General features: G+C 34.1%; 1 protein-coding gene across 1 annotated transcript; it reads left to right on the top strand.

The window, feature by feature from the left end:
* Positions 1–658: 658 nt before the first annotated feature.
* LOC120349599 (la-related protein 7-like) lies at positions 659–14,908 on the top strand. Its single transcript, XM_039420024.1, has 6 exons — positions 659–691; positions 5,294–5,353; positions 8,549–8,657; positions 9,215–9,396; positions 10,411–10,575; positions 13,442–14,908. The coding sequence occupies exons 1-6, from the start codon at positions 659–661 to the stop codon at positions 14,252–14,254; spliced, it is 1,362 nt and encodes a 453-aa protein (XP_039275958.1). The 3' UTR covers positions 14,255–14,908.
* The last annotated feature ends 907 nt before the right edge of the window (positions 14,909–15,815 follow it).

The raw sequence follows: 15,815 nt of genomic DNA, 5'->3' as shown, positions 1-15,815 counted from the left end.
TGAAAAAACATGTTTCTTTAATATTTGTAGAATCTAATAAGTAGACTCACCAATTTATTTCCAGAAAGCTTGATTTGTACTATTAGTAGAGCTTAATCAAAGTACATACTCTGTAGCAATATTTTTCAACTTTTTACACTACTATTAGATGGAACGCAAAATATGGTTAACTACACTATAAATACTAGTCTATAATAACTCAAATTTCCTACTTTTTTTTTGTTTTATATTTGAAAAAGTGAGTAATATCGGTTGGATTTTGCATTTGAATAAAACATCATGTTCGATAAACGACTCACATCTATTCAAACAGTCGGACATGTCTGGTACACTATTTTTCAGTTTTAATCCTCGCCTGATAATTTTGAAAGCCTCTAGAACTTCTTGATCTGGCGGATTCTTTTCCTCAGGTTCGTCACAGTCATCATCATCATCATCATAGTCAGTTCAAAGAATTGTGAATGTGTGACAAAAGCAAGAATGGGAAAGTCCAGTCGTTCACCTGCCTGGTCTACAATAATGACAAGCTCTTGGAATTCAATTTCCGACATGTGTTTCACCCTCTATTGACTGTCTACCACCCTATCTTCTTCCTACCTGAATTGCCATTATTTTAAGTCTATTGACCTTTCTGCTGAAACTAAAGAATTCCTTGAAAATGACCGTCTGCTTCCTATACACACTGCACTTTGTATGTGGAAGTCAAGAGAAAACTTTGTTGTTGAGAGGTCCGAAATTCGTTAAATAGAGGTAAATAAGCAGCAAAAACTCTAAAATGTCATGGGACCAGGTAAAAATTCGTTGTGTAGAGGATTTCGTTAGGTGGAGGTTTGTTATAGAGAGGTTCGTATTATTAGTTTGTTCAATATCCTACAGTTTATAATAGACAGGCCCTTATTGACAATTACTTGCGAATAGCTCCTCGAATAACAATGTTTTGAAATACTATTGTTCACGTAGGCTTCAGCAACACCTTTCTGCAAGAAGGGCGTTGGCAGATGTGCGTGTGTCAAACTGGTTGGAATCTACAATCTACAAATTGACACCCTGGCTCACTAGAGCAACTGTTCAAAGGTAGTTTACAAAGAATAGCTGTCACGAAAGGCAATTCATTCATTTTAAACAAAGACAGCTCATTATTTGTCCGTTGCAGTTGAGAGCGGATTGGAATGTCAACATACAATACGATAAACAATATAAAACTTAAATTTCGTATTAGGTGGATAAAACAATTCTTTTAGACTCAGTATGAGAAGCAGAAGGTGATATAATTGAAAAAATAAAATATCCCTAATTCCAGGTGCTAAAAATTTTATTGTCTAGGCCTACTAGGAGTGGATGCGTTTGTAATCGTGTTATCATGGTTCACTGCAAAACTTGTCCTGCACATTCGCACAAGCGCCAATTACAGAGCGGAGGTGCTCAATTAATTAAATTATAAATTAATTAATTCACACCTAATTTACTAAATTATTTATAATCAATTAATTAAATTGAGGTGACATGGTCAATCACTTTATTATACAATTTTCGTTTGGAGAACTATTTATAATCCTTGAAGATAACAGTAAATCTTTTAATTACCATTGTATCATAAAATCAGGAAACGGGTATTCTACTTTATATGGTTATGAAATGTTTCATAACTATTAGTTCGGAGAACAGTAGAACTCGCTACACTCACTAACATTAAATTTATACTCACACACGTCTGCCTATTCACACACAAACACACATACAAATTGGATTTAGAGTATGATGATATATGCAATAGGATCGGTGGAGAACGCTGAGAAATATAAGCTCTCTACACTTTCGAGCTTAGAAGCACGATTGGAAAGATAAAAAATCTTACAAATGGACGAACGCTGATTGACTTGAAACTCGAATACGCTACTGTAACATTCAAAAATCTGTAACATCAACATGCATGAGCATAACGCCCACACAGCCGCACACAATCATGATTTCATGATTTTTTCAACAATCTAATCTTACACTAGGATCATATTCTCCCATGAATCGTTTTCAGCAACTAAAAGAGGAGATTATGTTCTAAAATACAAGATCAAGTATTTTTCTATAATTTATCTGAATATAGCAATTGGCCATTTCTTTGTGTACTGGAAAATGAACCATATATTTTAGGTATATTTGGGCCATTCTGTATCTTGCACAAGGAAATCTTGCATGACAAAATTGGACTTCTCTCATGTATCCAAATTGAGAATTCAGATCTACAATATAAAATGCAAGCACAGCCCCTTTTGATGTCTATAGTGACTGAACTATAGTAACTGTAGTTTTTTCAAACACCACTTGTGAAATAGGTGGGGGGGGGGATCGGGGCGATCCGCGCCTGTCGCCACCTTCTATAGAAGATAGATGTGACTCACGTTATAACATTATAATTAGTCCAGTCAATTTAGACATGAAAAAGAGGCAATATTTTATATTCATTGTAGTTCTGATTTTTTAGGGTTTGTATGCATAAGAGAAGTCCAGAACCAATTTTCGCATGCAAAATTTTCTTGTACAGAGTGGCCCAAATACCTAATATGTCTGGTTCATTCTCCAGTTCTGAGCTATTACAATCAAATCCAGTCATTGGACAAAAAAAATCGTCTCTCTCCTTTTTTACTGTACATAAAATTCAGAATAAAATGAAATCATTCAGACCTCTCTAACTTCAATCAGTTCTATCCTACAGTTTTTCCAAAACGAGTAGAATTTCATGGAAAAATCAATTTTGATAAATCTTATAGTATTTAATCAACAATATCTTCCGATTGTCACAATTCAAAAATGTATAATTCAACATCCTACTAGGCGTAATTTTGTGCTCTACAATCTGAGAACAGGTAAAACGCTCTATCTCAAAGATTTTCAGGACACCTCAAGGATCGAAATTTCATTCATAACTTTTGATACAATTTTCGGATCTTCCCGTACGCTCTTTCTTTTCGGCTTGTCAAGGTAGTTGGGAATCATATATCATGAGTCAAGTTCCCAAGAGAAATGGGAAATTTTTTGTTGAGTGTACACTGTACTTCAACCCATATTCCATACACAAAATAATGACAATTTATTTATTCAATGCTGCATATCTTATGAAATAATTCAGATATAAAATCAAAATCTAGTCAAGGATGTGAGGAATTTCCTCCTCTTCTCACTCCAATCAACAATACTTTCGATTTCAATACCATTAGAAAGTTGCAACCGATTGAAAAAGTGACGATTAAAGTTTTACCATTTTTTCGCAATTCCACTGTTAATCAAGAGTCTCTTAAACGAGGATCATACATCATAGAAACTCATGATTGGTTCTAAATTTTATCCTATAGGAGCTCAGTTACCTTAAATATTTATCTTCAACTACTGTTTTCCATCTTAGAACTACCGAGATCGTGAATATGAGGAGAATATCTTCAATCTCTTGATATTTTCAAGTGATTGAATCGTACCGTGCGTCCAAGTGAACTATGAATAAAAATGATAAAATCAACAGCATTTTTTGCGTTTCAAGTTTATTAACACGGTCGGAATTGATTAGCAGATTCAGCCACAAAGTTTCTTCTAAAAGGTCATGAAGATTATTTCAAAATCGATTTACGATTTTAGTTTTGCTCTTCATTGCTCTACTTATAATTTTGTATTATATCAAGCAAAGGAAATACATTTACGACAAAAATACACATACATAATAACAGGGGTAGGTAAATCTTTTTAAAGAGTATCAATCAATTTCCTCCTTATAATATACAATGAAACTGGATGTTATTTTACTGAATGCTAAGAAGATTATAACTCTTATAAGTTTATAATGAGAGAAATTCATTGAATTTTCAAATTACTCCCTCTTCCCCAATCTCCCGCTAGACGGCTAGCCTAACAGCATTTAGTTCATATGCAAAATTAGAACTTTCCACTATGGGTACAGTCCATGAAAAAGGTTGATAACCATTGGCTATTCAATGAAAACAAAAAGCAACTGAAATAATATTATTAAGGTTAACAATCTTTGGCTATTCAATGAAAAAAAGTAACTGAAACAATATTATTGTTAATGAGCAGTTTTGACATCATTTATTAAAATCATTTTAGAACAATAATCGAGAAATATAATGCTGCATTACACAGCACCTCAAGAACATGTCATGATTAAAATTATTCCATGCTCTTTCTCAATTTTTAAGTTCAAAATCGCAATATTATGGATTAAATTAGATTGATTTAAATTTTTTCAATTATTGAATTGAATTACATAATGTAATAAAGTTTGGATTATATTACATTTTTATAATGGACAACAGTTTATCTGGCTACTCATTCACTTATTGTTTTCTAGTTCTTGTTGATTAGAAATAAAAATTAATCCTCTTTGTCACTGGAGACGCAGCATTCATGCGATCTGGAGAGTTGAGAGTAGCAAGTGATTAGAATAAGAAAAATGAATGTCTAGTCTATGTATTATTAGCAAAACAATGACATGCATGCATGCCTCAAGCCATAAATCCTGTCAGCAGTTGTTTTGTTGGGGGGAGAGAGTGGTGTGAACTGGTTTGTTGGAGAGGGAAGTGTAGGATGCCAATGACTCCCCACTACGTCCCCCTACAACAGTACTAATCAAGCTCAGACAGAAATCGTCATTTGCGTATACAAGCGCTTTCTACCGGAATAAGTGATACTACACATTAGGCGAAACAATAGTCGGTAAGAATGTTCCCTCTGATCCTTCTCTGTGGCTGGTGGAATTGGAAGTACATATGTGGAATTGGAAATATATCGAACTCACAATATCGATCGTTATTAGCGAGACCTGGTACATGTGGGATGAAACAAATTTATCGCAAAACAAATGAAGGGTTCTATAGTTAACCTAAAATAAATTCATCAACAGTCGTCAGTCTTGTTTGAAACAGATAACAGAGTTTTGAAAACTTGCATAATATGTACATGACTATTATTTTAATATATAATGAGCTATTAATTACCCTAAGTGGGTAATCAGTCCATATCATTCCAGAAAATAAGTCAGACTTGAACCATTTCTCAATCACAAACACATTACCAGTACTCCCACCTTGGCACCGATATTTTGAGTTCCAGATATTTCCAATTCCGCCATCTGACAAACAAATAATTTGAGTTCCAGATACTCCCAATTCCGCCTAGCAACATATTTCGAGTTCCGGATTTTTCCAATTCCGCCATCTGACAAATATTCGGAGTTCCACCCAGCAACAGTTTTCAAGCATAGGACATTTAACATTGATATTTTGAGTTCCAGATATTTCCAATTCCATGGCCCCAACAGATTGACGCTACAGTAGTGTGTTGCAGCTCACAGGTGTGTGCTAAGTGTTGCCATCCTTGCCAGTTGCCGAAAAAAATATTGGGCAAGAATTAATAACAATCTGAAATTTGAATTTTTCAAATCAAGCAAACCATGGCATGAATTTGAATTATAAACTATAACACTTTGTCGATCAATGGTATCTGGGATGGTGATTTGTATTGTTGTATAATACTACTAAATATTTTCCTCATCCTCCCTGTTCTTCGCCATCTTCTTCCTCATCCTCCTCTTCAATCCTCTCTTTCCATCCCCTCCCCTCAATCTAGCCCATGACTTGCTACTCAAATCACTCCAATCTGTTCTTTCCTCATGATACTCATTTTTTGTTCTTCTTGTTCTCTCCTCTATTTTTTTATAATCTTCTTACTCTATCACTCTCTCTTACTCTCTCTCTCTCACTTCCTATTCCCATCCCTATCTCTATCCTTATCCCTATCCCTATCCCTATCCCTATCCCTATCCCTATCCCTATCCCTATCCCTATCACCATTCCTATCCCTATCCCAATCCTTAGTCTAGGCCGCTATTTTCTTCCAAAAGCATAATTTCATCACACAAAACAATTTTTCCTACAACTGCACGTAAAAAAATAATTCACATACTCAATTCTCCTCGTAAAACAGCTTATTTCTGAGGAGAATCTACTTTTTCGCTCGCTAACCATCTGCACATGCGCATTAGATTTTCTTTATGCTCGCTAATCAGCTGATGGTGAGCAGCTCGCCTAAAGTAGGTCAGATCTTAACCTAAAAAGTCGGTGATTGTACCGGTTCTGCACTATGCAGCCATGATGGATATCCGTAAAGACGAATTATCATTAACTCAAAATTTTCATGTTTGAGATGAAATATTTCATCGAAATTAGTTGAATTTCTACATTGTTGATAAACGATGTGGCAACATCGCAATGCGTGAAAGAGATAGCGCCATCTGCTTTGTTGAACGATAGACAAGGATAGCAACACCATTGCAAATATCCTACTGCCATTATAACGTGGACCTCACTATATCAAATAATATTTATGATTGCATTCTGTTGCTTGCATAATGATACAGTATCACAAAGTATTACACTGACTCGTATCAATATTGCTGCCAACGCCATCTAGCAAGTCAATACACAACTACATTAAGCTTTTCTCTACTCATTTTTCCGTAAGTGTAACCATTATTAAGGTATTTGAACTAATTTGTCGAATTTTTCATCAACTTTTGCAATCAATAAACATTTTCTGATAAGAAAGGAACATCTAGTATCAATTTAAATGTCATGTGTTGAATTTATCACACATAACTGACAATTAATTAGCTAACTCTCGCCAGAGTTTTGTGGAAACGTTTATATAGGAAAAGGTCTAGTCTTTGCTTGATGAGTTAGAATCAAATGATAAAAACAAATAACATAATATTTTTTTGGAGAATCAATGTGAAAATGGTCTCTTTGGGGAACCTTCACTTTGATTCAGTTATATTATTACGTGATTCGGTCTATCGGTGTCGTTCGACACGACCCGTCCAATGATTATTTAAGCAACTAAGATACCGTACATACTATCTACGTTTTCTCTATGTAGGTGTGAAACTGTTGAGAAATTTACAAACAATATTTCACCGTGAAATAAAGGCAAGTATGAGTAAAAAATTTCAAATTTGTTGAATTTGTTTATAATAGAGTATGATTTACAAATTACTTCATTGTTGTAGATTAGATTGATACATTGTTGAAGTTTGTAGTGAGGTTATATTGTCTCTACCGGTAATGAATTATTATTTAATTTTTCATGATTGAGCTCAAACGTTGTTCAACAAATTATGTAAAGTTACTAATTTCTAGTAGTCTATGTATTAAATTACAAGTTTAAGCTCCGGTTGATATTGGTACGGTATAAATATTAGTGAATACGATTTCTGTACTTTCAAGTTCCATGTTTAATGTAATAGCAATACGTTAAGGTTAAATACTTTGGTAAGTTATTGGTTCATTAGCAGGTATGCCGCTAATCTATATAGAAAGATCTACTGTCTACGTTATAACAGTAGAGATTTCACGAAACATTGCAAACCACTATTTATTTAAAATAAAATACTCTCTGTGGTCTCACTTTATCTTATGAAAGCAATCACTCTCGCTTCTGGACAGAACCCTGCACTCCGTTGTGACCGACATAATTGTAATACCAGAGGCAGAATAAATATTCACCTTCCGCAACATAGGGATAGGCTCCAGAGCACACATTACTTAATATGCTGGCTCGCGCTATTTCAGTATCCTGCCAAAGGATCTAAAGTCAATACGGTTAAAGAGTGCGGCAGAGAAAATTACTCATTTCTTTTAGAAAAGTCTTCACTTTGTTGGTTGTGCGTTTAGATGAGCGGGAAAAGTTGCATATGAAGTGGCAATATCAATCAACCCAAAAATGATATAACGTTATCAGAGCTAGCTCAAAAGAGTGTAACATTCAATATTGCGTTTTCCCAGCATTTGTTTTGAAAAGGTGATTGGGTTTTGGAAATCTCTATCACGAACCCTATCAGTCCTCTATGTTATCTATAGGCTAAAGCCTTTAATAAATTAAACTTAGAAACGTTATGTAGTTACAGCAAAATACCATTGTTGACCACAATAGGCTATAAGATTCAATGAATTTCTTACAATAACTCTTTCATCTTATTTCTTACGATTTCTCTCAAAGGCAATCTCACATAGTCGACATGCTTTCTATTCCTGCTTCATTCAAATTTTCAAACCGGTTTATCGAACCACTAATTTTTGTTGATCGAGCACGGGCCATCACAAGAACAATTTTTACGACACGATTACCAACATTTCGAATAATATGTTGCATATGAATGGAGAAGAATATAACAAATCGATTTAGTCACTAAATACTTGATGAAGATCACAACTTAATCAGTCATATTCAAGACTGTGTGAAACAAAATTTGGACCTAGACCAAGTTTCAGGGTTATTTCGATTTTAAAAGATAATTAAAACAATATTTGAAGTGCTTTAGTTTTTACTGACCTTTCAAAAATGTAGGTTACGTTTATTTAACACACTTGATAATTCATTTTTTATCTGGGGTTTATTGTTCTAATAGCTATATCATGTACATTATTTTGTATCCACTGATAAGTACTTTAACTTGGTTCTGATTATTATTTTCTTTTGTTCTATCCTCCAGGCTCCAGTGGAAAGAAGATGGGTGAAGAATCAGAAAAGACTGACAAAGAAGAACCAAAAGCGGCAGACGTGCCCAAAAAATCAATTTTTCTACAATTTCTTCTTAAAATGTATGAGTGCAGGACTACTTTCTATTATTTATAAAATAGAATTATAGTACCCATTGAAATTAATAGAATAAGAATACGAATTATATCTACTAGTTTTGGTGTTCACACCATCGTCTATTTTATTTTTATTTTTGTAACGTGACGATGGTGTGAAAACCGAAACTAGTAGTTAATTCGTATTCTTATTCTATTATTTTATTAATTTCAAAAGGCGCTACCATTTTTTATTGATAAAGAAGAGAAAAATCTATATTTGAATCTATTTTAGCTCATTAATGTCAAAATTGTTTGAATGAAACAGTTTTCCCAGTGTACATCTTTTTCAGCAACATGATGTTTATACTAGGAATTTGAAACACTTATGAAGTGAAAAATGCCCGTGACTATCACTGTAAGTGCATTTTTCACTTCATAAGTGTTTTTCGAATTTTCAGTTTGAAATAAATAGTGAAAAAGTATGGATATGCAACACAATGATGTTAATTCAACTGAGCTCATAATATACGGTATTTCATTTTGGAACTCAAGTAGAATGATTTATTCTTGTCTTGTTGCAGATGTTGATTTAAATGTGTTCCTCAACTTCAATAAGATAAAGAGTCTCACTGATAATATTAAAGATATAGCCAATTCTATTCAAAGCTCTGATCTGCTGCAGTTGACGGAATGTGGCACAAAGGTTTGCCGGGTAAAACCGCTTGAACAGAATCAAAACTATGATGAATGCACCATTTATGTTGTAAGTTCACAAGTTGCAAATTATTGGATTTTATCGTTCTTTCAAACTGGAAATATTGTAGAATTATTACATTTTATTACAATTATTGTTCTGTTTTATGACTATTGAAGGCACTTCGTGAGAAGCTTGTGAGTCTGGCTCTCTACTCCCTTTATGAAGAGTCAATCCAATGTTTTCTGAGATCTATGACTGACCTCCCATCTTGATCTCAGTCTAGTTATCAAGTTTCAAGTTTTTTTTTATGACGCAATCTATCCAGCAAGTGCTGGTCATGGATGGAGACTACTGAACCATTTTCAATGTAATTGATTCTATGCGAAGTTTTTTTAGCGAAATAACGGCACTACACTATTATAAAATGTAACTTATATCTTAATATTGAAAAGTATTATAGTGTGATAAGAAGTTTAAATTATTCTAATAGTATTCAAAGAATCACAGAGAAAAAAGGTAAAATAGATTAATTTAGTCACAATTGCTCTAAAGAATTGTATAGTCTTTCTAATCTTGAATAAATTTGGTTCAGTCTACTTCGAATAAACAGTCTACTTTTCATTGATCTATTTTAATTTTATATAACTATCTTAAGCCGTGTCCAGACTAAACAAATGCTCGACAAACATGTTTGTTGAAAAAGTTTGGGAAAATTTTATTATGATTGACAAACAATATCAACATTACATTTATTAGGCTATACATTTTTATTATACATTTTATTAAAGATACATTTTTATTAAAGAGAATCCAGATTCAAGAAATTGCTTATTTTCTTCAATCTTAACTGTGCTATCCCTCTATAATAATATGTATCGGGGTGAACTATATAGAAGACAAAAATTTCACTTTTTCACCTGCTAGTCGTCATTTATGGCATTAAAAAATGTATAAAAAATTGTAGTTTGTAAAAGATCAATCGATTGAAGTATTTTAATAAATAGGTATAGTATTCCAATAAATACTACCTACGTAATGGATTTATGATTATTAGTAATTGTATTTGTATTATTCCAACAGGAAAATATACCAGCAAAAACGGATCATGACTTCCTGTCAGTCGTCTTCTCAGTCTATGGAGAGATTGATTATGTGTCCATACCTCGCTTCAAAATCAGTAAAAAGAATAAAGGTTTCGCATTTATTGAGTTCAAGGAACCCGAGAGTGTTGAAAAAGCAATAACAGTAAGTAAAAACTATGCTTATAATTACTATTTACTATTTCATTTATTCTACATTCTTGTAGGTAAGCAAAATCATTCAACTCAAGTTATAAACAATTTTTTGAAACAGTGATGGCCAAGATTCTGTGGCAGATCTCATGGAATTCATAGGTAATCTATAATTATAAACAATTTTGTGCAACAGATAGTACAAACCATTCTGTCAAAAATTAATGACCAGCTTTTTTTTGCACAATCTCATGGTATTCATGTGTAGGCTAATCTATTCAAAAATTTGGCATAAAATTAAATTTTCGAAAAACTAGAAAGCCGGTTAAGTTTTAATTGTGATTAATTCCACGAGAACCAATCAGAAAAGCCGTCTTATCAAAAAGGTCTTCTCTGATTGGTTCTCGTGAAATTAATCACGGTTAAAATTTAACCGGATTTTGTGCAACCAGGCTGTAAATACAGTGTTTCGCTGTAAATGCGGAACACACATCAAGAGAAATGCAAAACCGTCAACTTGAATCTTGGACCTCACTTCGCTCGGTCAATGAATGATATTTTATAGTCTCATATTTCTTTGATCAGAAGTAGATGATGTATATAGCGATATTGGAGTATGAAGGGTTTCACTAAAATTACTATTGCCCAGGTCAGTAAAATCATTGAAAACGTGAATCTTTTGCTTTGATTGTTTTCTATTATAGATATGGCAAAAGGAATTTATTTTGGTTGTTTCTCCATAAACTTTTTTATTGATACTACTAGTCTATATATCAATAATAATTTTTATTGATTTAAATACTATTCATATATCATAAAATATTATTTATTACCCCGTCACATTATATTATGATGAAGTGGGGTATCATTTTTTTAAGATTGTGCAAAAACAGTGCAGTAGGCCTAAAACTTTTTTCTGATTATTACTTTTGTGAGATAATGGAATAAGTAGGTAATCAATAGACTAATATTAAATATAAATAAAAATACTGAAATTGAGTTTTTTTAAACAAATAACTTTTTCAAAAATTAATATTTTTTTGAGAAAAATTCTCTATTCAAAAATACCATGAAGAAAATATCCATGTACATTTACTGAATCAAAGCTCGTACTGTATATGTCCAACTACATTTTCTATTTCACTTTTGGCTTCAGTTCCATTGTGCATTATGATCACTTGACTTAAGTTTGCAGGTTAAATAATGAAAAAATGAATTCTTTATCTGACATTGCAATTGGATTATAATAATGTTGTTTATCCAAGTTGATAAACATTTGGGAAATATTTTGTTGATATTTTGTCAAGTCTTTGTTGCCTCTCACTTCCTTTGATATTTGAATATGTTTTGCTGACTTGGCATGCCTTTCAAGTTCAAATTTGTGGCTTGAAATAGTACAATTACACACTTTACAATAAGCTAAATCATGTCCTTCCCTTTTCTGATCATGCTTTTTTAGCCACCCAATGAACTGGGGCATTTGCATTCATGCAGGGTTAAATTTATTTGATCGAACTTTTGCTTCAGTTTTGAGTTTCTTAGTAGTTGTTGGTAGCAGTGAAGTGCCTTGTGATAGAACACCTGAATTTGAAGATGAAGAGGTGGTAGGCCTAGGTTCAGCTTCAGGTTCATCTTCATCTGCCGATTTATCACTTACAGTTCCACTTGATGGTCGCTTAGCACCAAAACTCAGATATTTTTTCATATTGGTAAATATATACTCCCAATCCCAAGAAAAGAGTACAGAGATTGTTAATAAAAATTACTGTGAAACTAGCCTAACTATTGGTTACTGTTAAAACTGTTCAAACTAACAAAACTATTGCTGTTCTCTTTATTACTACATAGAAAAAGTTCACTAAAGAATAGAAATCAAAAAACTACTGTCTACTAGGCTACCCAAAGCCTACCTACAAGCCTAGACTCACAAGGCTTGAGACTTAGTAAAATAATGCTTTAAGGCAAATATTAATTCCAACAATCACTGTCACACGAATCACGAAATGAGAATACAACAACAAATAAAATATTTTGAAGTGAACCACGCCGCGCACAGACACTGCTAAACTAAACAGTAAACACCAGTAAGTATCAGCCACATGGTGACCGCATGGAAGATGGAACTTGGAATAAAGGAAACGGAAAGGAACAGTAACTTGGAACTGGAGAACAAAGAACAAGGCCCAAACCACTACATCACTACTCTCTAGTTCAAATTATGACTACCAGAGCGGGAGGAAACCATAACTTCAAAATCAGTTTGCATATTGGAGAAAAATGAATAACACATTTGCTAAGGGTGAAATTACCCGAATTTACCCACAAAATTTGAATACCCACATTACTCAAAAATACCCTCAATTTGGGTAATTACCCACACATTAGCAACCCTATTTACCACTCGCGATGAACATAATTGATAGCATGAGAGGTAATAGCGCCCCAGGCCACGATAGTATAACTGCTAGGGTAATCAAAGAAAACGTTCACATCCTCCTACACCCTATTCAACATTTAGTAAACTTGAGCTTCCAGGCGAGTGAATTTCCAGACATTCTGAAAATGTCAAAAGTAATTCCAATTTATAAATCAGGCACAAAAAATAATTACACCAATTATCGTCCCATTTCAATGGGAGAGATAATGATAGATTCCGAGTAGAGGCTGTGTCAGGTTCGAGCTCCTCGTTTTTATAGCTTTTCGTCAGTTTAAAGTTGGATTTTTGAATTTTTATACGTACTATCGTGTGCAGTTTTCTTTGTTTTATAAAATTGTCAGTTAATAATTCCTGTTACTTTCGTGTTGTGGCTGCAAATTGTGTCTTAAAACTAAAATTAATCATGAATTCACCAAAACACACTACTGTGACTCGTTCTCAGTCAGGCAAAGCAGATAAGCAGTCATCGTCATCATCGCAGTCGTCCTCATCAGCTGTGAAAGATAAGGTGCCACAGCAGACGACATCTACTGCTTCGAAGCAAGGCTCTGCCTCTGAGCCGGCTCGCCCTTTATCACCGGCTGTTATTTCAGGTATTGAGAACAATTTCGTGCTTAAAATTCTAAATGACAGCAATGTATATAACAAATTAGTTAAAGACGTTGTGTCCGGCGTGTCTTCCCTAGTCATTGAGGGGTTGACAGCATCTCTGAACTCTGCTATTCTTCAAATAGTGGATCTTCAAAAAGAAGTGTCATCTTTGAAAGAGCAGCTTAAGCTCAGTGATGAGAAAGTCAAGCAATCATTTGATCGTGCCGATAATTTAGAGCAGTATCAAAGAAGAAACTGTATTCGCATATTTGGAGTGCCAGAAGCAAATAAGGAAGATACTGATCAACTAGTGATCGATGTTTGTAAAGATAAGCTGGGTGTTAACATCGAGCTGCAAGACATCGATCGCTCGCATCGCGTGGGGCGTCGGCTGGCCGTCGCGGCGTCCAACACCCCTCCACCCCGACCCCGCGCCATCATTGTCAAATTCGTTAGCTATCGTCAACGGTATGCAGTTTTCTCTCAGAAGAAAAAGCTCAAGGGTACTGGCGTTGTTATAAGGGAGGACTTAACACAACGAAGAATACAATTATATAATTCAATGGTCGAAAAATTTGGATATAAAAACGTATGGTCCTTTGATGGAATAATTTATTGGACTGACACTGAGGGTAAAAAGCATAGTGCAGCCAACCATGTCTGAGAAATGTATTTATGCTTTGAGTTTTAAATTTCCATTAATGATATGATTTTATTTAATTTATTTGTTCCATTTATTTAACACTATATACAGCATATTTATTTGATTTCATATTTCATACTCTCTGTCCACTTAATTTCATTCAATGAATCATTAATTACTATTATTAATATTATTATTTGTTTTTCTCTTAGAATTTTATTACTTTATTTCTCTTTATTGTCGGTCGGCTAGATAAATGAAGTATGATTCAGTATAACATTTCTCTTCAACAGAACCTTTCCATTCAGTCAAATCCATATATTATCTTGATGTTACTTTTGCATTATATTTCTGTGTGTGAATGAAGAGTAGAATCTCACGTGATTGTGATCTAGTTGTCTTTCTTATCCCGTTATCATGACTACGCCTAACTTATCTGTTGCCTCCGTTCTCTGTCCTAATTCTTCCTAATCGGTAGGGTTTACCTCTTTGTCAGGAGTACATGATAACATTATTCACTTTTCTATTATTATTATTATTATTTTCGACTATTTATTCTTTTATTATTATTATCATATATTAGTATATGTTTATGTATGTTTTTATGGCGATCTTCTCATTTTTCTGTGTCACAATGGAAATAAGTTACCGCTCATACACTATCAGTATGCAGTTTGTTGCCTAATATATGTATGTGTATATATATATTTTTTTTCTCTCTCTCTAATTATTTTGCTAATTACAGTATTTTGATTAAGTTATCAGCCTTCTGCTTCTTTTTTCTTCTCAATATTCGCTATTCCTGTGGTACTTGTATTTGATCAACAGTATTAGTATGCTTGTATCAATGGAGCCGAACCGCCTTGACCATCTAATACAGCGTTATCCTATTGTTCATAGCGCTCGACTTCTTCACTTGATTTTGTTTTTCTTTTATCTCATATGATTTCTATATTTCTTTTCTCATTTCTTTCTTTGTGTGTGTGTGTCAGTATGAATGTGGTAAGTGTCTTTTTTGTATCTTCTTGTTGTTTCGCCGTTTCACCCCTCTCTTCTGCATTGCTGCTTCGTCGCAGCCACCTTGTCTATACAGCAGGATGACGGCGCGGCCGTGCTGAGTGTCGGCGATGCCCTCAAGCGGGCTGTCTCTCCTTTCCCTGATCGTCTTAAAGTCGCTCATGTCAATGCACAATCCCTTCTCTGCCATATAGATGAATTTAGGCACACTTTCGAGGGCAAAGATTGTGACATCATTCTTATATCTGAAACCTGGCTAAAACCGACAATCCCTAATAGACTTGTTGCACTAGAGGATTATGTGCTCATTAGGAATGACCGGTTACACAAGAATGGGGGAGGGGTTGCCGCGTTTGTCAAGCGTTCTCTGTTGCCTGTTCATAAGTTTTCCTCTGATACCTCCCGTGCAGCTAGACCTGAATACATGTTTATTGAAGTAAAGTGTAACGGAGTTAAAATGTTAATAGCAGTTTGCTACAGGCCGCCTCATATTGGGTATATGTCAGAATTTGAGGAAGCACTACTTGAGCTGATGGTGCCCTATGAACATGTGGCTATCATGGGT

This window comes from Nilaparvata lugens, chromosome 2 (assembly GCF_014356525.2).
Source record: "Nilaparvata lugens isolate BPH chromosome 2, ASM1435652v1, whole genome shotgun sequence".
Taxonomy (NCBI): Eukaryota; Metazoa; Arthropoda; class Insecta; order Hemiptera; family Delphacidae; genus Nilaparvata; species Nilaparvata lugens.
This window is presented reverse-complemented; position numbering and strand designations above follow the sequence as displayed.